This window comes from Coptis chinensis, chromosome 4, assembly GCF_015680905.1.
Source record: "Coptis chinensis isolate HL-2020 chromosome 4, ASM1568090v1, whole genome shotgun sequence".
Lineage (NCBI taxonomy): Eukaryota > Viridiplantae > Streptophyta > Magnoliopsida > Ranunculales > Ranunculaceae > Coptis > Coptis chinensis.
This window is the reverse complement of record NC_141459.1, coordinates 14,328,863-14,333,764: the sequence shown is the minus strand read 5'-3', so window position 1 is coordinate 14,333,764 and position 4,902 is coordinate 14,328,863. Positions and strand designations below refer to the sequence as shown.

At 34.1% G+C, this 4,902-nt stretch overlaps 1 protein-coding gene across 2 annotated transcripts; it reads left to right on the top strand.

Annotated features, from left to right (window-relative positions):
• Positions 1 to 503: 503 nt before the first annotated feature.
• On the top strand, positions 504 to 4,239 carry LOC147502071 (uncharacterized). Of its 2 annotated transcripts, none has more exons than XM_086607027.1 (6): positions 504 to 956; positions 1,090 to 1,158; positions 1,314 to 1,449; positions 2,535 to 2,672; positions 2,772 to 2,893; positions 3,896 to 4,239. In XM_086607027.1, the coding sequence occupies exons 2-6, from the start codon at positions 1,115 to 1,117 to the stop codon at positions 4,056 to 4,058; spliced, it is 603 nt and encodes a 200-aa protein (XP_086463153.1). In that variant the 5' UTR covers positions 504 to 956; positions 1,090 to 1,114; the 3' UTR covers positions 4,059 to 4,239. The 2 variants fall into 2 exon arrangements, with proteins under 2 accessions (XP_086463153.1, XP_086463154.1); XM_086607028.1 differs by having other exon boundaries at positions 874 to 974.
• Positions 4,240 to 4,902: the final 663 nt, after the last annotated feature.

Below are 4,902 nucleotides of genomic sequence, written 5' to 3'. Positions count from 1 at the left end.
TTATATATATACTTAATCGAAAACATATTTTTAAAGCTAACGGCATATCATCAAATTTATATGCATATTCGGCTGTTTGAATTAGCATATCAAAATGCATGTAAAGTCATCATTATACAGCTGTAAAGCGCGACAATGCGCCTTGATTTGACCGCAGCAGGTTAATTAAAATTTTCCACGATTTAAGAACAAATGTTGGCATCTACATGTTTGGATCATATCTTTCATTTAGACATTTTAAAATTTCAGTAGTGCTTGTGTTTTTAACATTTTATCATTTATTAATAAACTAATAAGCTTGATTCCGTATGAAGTATGTCGTTTTCGATAGTATACCATGTTTCTTCTTTAGTACCCCATTGGGAATCAATAATGCAAACCTTACTTCTCTTAGCTAGCTTGCCCCAACAACCGACTAATATGATATGGATCGAAATGTGTATTCCGTGTAACTGTTTATTTTTTTATTTTTTTATCAGAACTGTTGAACCACCCGTTTTTTTGACTAACTTGTGTTACTCAAATCTCTTGTCCTCATCCAACCAATATTCATCGATCATATGCTAATTTTGACAAGTAATCCTATTGTAATTGGCATTCCAGAATGATATTCTACAATTTGAGAATTACAAATCTTTGATCTAATTTGGCAATCTCCTCCTCAAGTGCTGGCCGAAGCACACGTTTCAGATCCTATATATATTCGGAAGAAACTCAACTCACTCTTCTACTGTTCTACACCTCTTTTCAGTCTCATGCATTTTTTGACTCGGCCCATAATAATCCGGGCCTTATTTTGTCGGCCCATAAAACCATCAAAGTTAGGTGATCCGATACATATATATATATAATAATAATAATAACAAGTGATATTTTGTCGATATTTCGCATTAGAAGAGAAAAAAAATTTCAATATATCTTCTCCAATCTGAAAAGAGAAATCGAAGAGAGACAAGGTATCTACTGAAATAAAGGTTTTTTTCTTTCAAGATTCGTTGATTTCGACTGAATCTAAAATCTGATGCATTACTTTGTTATGTCATCTTAATTGATTCCTATTTTTATTTTATTTTTTGTTGTGAATAACAGATTCGGAATTGGGACATTTGATTTGATGGCTATTCCTTCTGAACAACTTACAACCATCTGTAATCACTGGTAATTTATTCGATTGTTTTAATTTCACAGTTGAGTGTTTTTATTGTTAGGATCAAATTTGTTTATGTTTCAAGTCAACTATAAATTTAACACATGGTAGGTTATTTGGTTGAATCTGTTAGAGTTGATGTATAGTTTTCTTTTAATGATTTCAGTGATAGAGCTATTCCAACTCCAAATATTGATTTACATACGGCGCACTGCGCACGTAATCTAGAAAAATGCAAGATTTGTGGAGATATGGTTCCTAGAAGGCATGTTGAGGAACACTACCAAAATACCCATGCTCCGGTATGGAAATTTTAAATTGGAGCTCAATTTCATGTGATAATGTGTTGGTTTACGCTTGTTTTGTTGCTGTTTCTGTTCTCACAAACTCTTCTATATACGCAAGTATTTATATCTACTTTGCTTATTGCTAGTGCATAACATTATCGTTAACCTTTATTATTATTATTATTTACTGTCTTATTTCATTTTTTTGGTGGGGAGGGGTGAGGAGTTGATACCATGGAGACCATGGTGTGCTATCAGTCACGGATTATTTTGAGAAGTGTATGGACCTATTTTACATGGACACGCCATTTTTAAAAAATAATCTGTGTCGGATACATATCCACGTGTCCGTTTCGAACAAATATTGTATGTGATGTACCTTATTTTTTTGATATTTCCCCGTGTCAGACACTTTGTATGCGTGTCGGATACGGACACACCAATCCGTGTCAATGTGACTTAGGTATGAACATTGAGAAATGTGAAGGTCAGTTTTGGCCAGATCAAGGCGTCAAAGTTTTGTGTATAATTTTGCAACTGAACACACTTCAAAGTCATAAGATTGTGTCATTTTTAAGGACTGGTACAATGAACATGACACTTTAAATTGGGAGTTTTAAGCAGGAAAGTTTTTTGCTCTCTGCACATATGATAGCTGTTTAAAATTGCTAATGTTGGTGAATACTCCAAGAACAAAAAGAGTGGTATTAGGTTTGGAAATGGATGGGATGATATGAAAGTATGTTGTGGAAATATAAGTTAATGTTTGGGATGGTATGAGAGTCTATAATGTTGGACTTTGGTGGATGGAAGTCTTGAACTAACTGATGAAATACCCTACATGACGGAAATGGTATAAAATTCAATAAAAAAAACTTTGAATAGAACTTATTGTGAAGTCTGAAGCTTTGGTAGTTAAATATGTTGCAAGAAGACAAATTTTGCTTTATATTCTTGAGATTATCTTGGATCTGAGTGCTAAAAAGTGTGTACGCTCTAATAAAATTATAATGATATACAAGTATGATTTTTTTTTCCCTAATGAGTTGGGGATGACATTACGATCTGTGCTGATGGTGATTGAAGTTATATGGGAGCAGGTAGCTTGTTCACTATGCAGCAAGACAATGGAGCGTGAAATTTTAGCTGTCCATAAAGGTGAAAACTGCCCGCAAAGGATTGTGACATGTGAATTCTGTGAGTTCCCATTGCCTGCGGTTGATCTTTCTGAGCACCAGGTACCAACTTCAGTGACTATTGAATTGGGAATAATCTCTAATGTAGGTTATTTTGGTATCATTTTCTAATTTGAATGTTCTTTTCTCTTCTTACTAAAGGAGGTTTGCGGGAACCGTACAGAATATTGTCATCTTTGTAGTAGATATATCAGGTTGCGTGAACGTAATGACCATGAAATGAGGGTTCATGGTAGCTCAGACAGTACTGCAGGACCATCCAGGTAGAGATTCAATGATCTTATCATATTTTAATGGTAAATTGACATTTCAGATGAGTAATTGGTATCATTCTTAACCTTTGAATACTTTTGACATGGTAAAGAATGGTTTTTCATTATTATTTATTTATTTATTTATTATTTCAAAATTTTGATTTTCCTGAAACAATTGGGAAGCACACTGGACCAGACTGGATATAACTTTATTTGCCACTGGGAGACTACATATGAAGCTCACCTGGTGTTATAAAATGGGGTGTTAACTATGTTCGACTTTTTAGATTCTTTATAATTTGTGGAACGTAACAATTACTTAAATTTCACAAAAAACTACAATTGTGCCGCATATAATATTAGATAGTTTATATAGACTCGAACAGGTAACTTACATTTTTTCAGTTCCATGTGATATTGGCTTTAAGTCGTGAACTTTTGCTTTTGATTTTAGTTTTATTGAAGTCACCTGATTTTGTTTTACTGAAGTAATCTAATTTTAAACATGTAAATGTGAGTTGATTCTAAGAATTCTGTTGCAAGTAACAACGTTAGCATATTCTTTAGCGTCATATTCTTATGGGCTTATGGCCTTATTGTTGATTTACTTGTCATAATTGTTGGTTGTATTATATTTATTTATTTTCGCTGTTATGTTGCCAAATTTTCAGAGTTGAAGACAATATCTTCCATCATTCTTTTGAGATTTTGTTATATATTTAAGGGTTAGTTGTGGATACAGCGGCTACAAGACGATTTTTTTTCACATGATTAAGCATTACCGATTTGTGGGGGGTGGGGGTTATCCCTAAGACTCTAACTAACCGTCTAACCCTATATTTAAATTTGTATTTTAGAATAATAGAATAAAAAAGAAGGAATAATTAATAAAGCTACTTCTACAATATATTCTTTTTCTAAGCTTACTGACATATCATAGAAATTCTGACTAGTCAAATTTATTATCTTGAGCTTTATCATCTTATGAATGGCTTTTTATGGAATTTGAAGGGATGCCAGTGCACCTGAGAGAAGAGAACATGGCGCTGAAAGAAGACGACGACATGGTGTATCGCAGAAACATCTTCTCTTCACAATAGCAATCACAGGCATAGCTGTTTTACTTGGATCAATGTTCTTCCAGAGAAAAACAGAAGCCAGGGACCTGCAGTAGTTGGCAAATTTTGTGGGTATTTGTTACTCTTTCTTGATGAGGTGTTCCATTTACTTGGATCTTTTATTATATGAAACCCTACTCAAACGTCTCTGTCTTGTTCCAGTTGTAATATAAACAAAATGTTAATGGCTTCCACAATGGAGTTAGATCTCCTTTCTATTGAAGTAATTTTTCACAATTATTTTTATTCAGTTATATAAATGTCTGTGTGCAGATGAGCCTCCAAACCTGCCACCCATTGTTACAGAACCTAACTGTAGATAGCTGGTTTTTGCCCAAGAGCGGTGATTAGACAGCGAGCTCACAATTGAGTAAGCAATTCTGTGTTGTCTGTTTTAATTCAAAGACCACATGAGAAACATCAAGAACTGTCAGTAACAAAATAACCTTACTCCCTGGCTCCCGCTTTTGCTCTTCCAACTTATCGAAGGTGCGTGGGCGTGTTTGTTTTGTCGTGGTGTTATCTCGAATTAAGTGTATTAGTGAAGAACATGGAGCATTTCCTGGGTGAGTCTATGCAAAATTTGATTTGATGACACCAAGTAAGCTGAAATGTTGTACTTTTCTTGGAAATGCAACTTTGCAAATCGTTAAATTTTAATGTTGACTCTATTAATGTAATTAAACATTGAAACTTACACCTGAAAAATCAAATATTTTAGATTCTGGCATATTTTAGATCCCATTATGGCACATGAAGTGATTCTGACCTCATTAGCACGGCTGGTCTTGATAAAATCCCAGGAAGATCATACTTAACCCCCTTTTTCTTTTTGAGTTAACGAATATTACCCCCCTCCCCACTAGATGAGTCAATTAGGATTTCCCTTCCCCACTAAAT

Excerpts from the sequence above, each read along its gene's own strand:
- LOC147502071 (XM_086607027.1), top strand. The coding sequence starts at position 1,115 with ATGGCTATTCCTTCTGAACAACTTACAACCATCTGTAATCACTG. Across the intron at positions 2,673-2,771 it reads TTGATCTTTCTGAGCACCAG|GAGGTTTGCGGGAACCGTAC; the intron begins GTACCAACTTCA and ends TTCTTACTAAAG. Across the intron at positions 2,894-3,895 it reads AGTACTGCAGGACCATCCAG|GGATGCCAGTGCACCTGAGA; the intron begins GTAGAGATTCAA and ends TGGAATTTGAAG.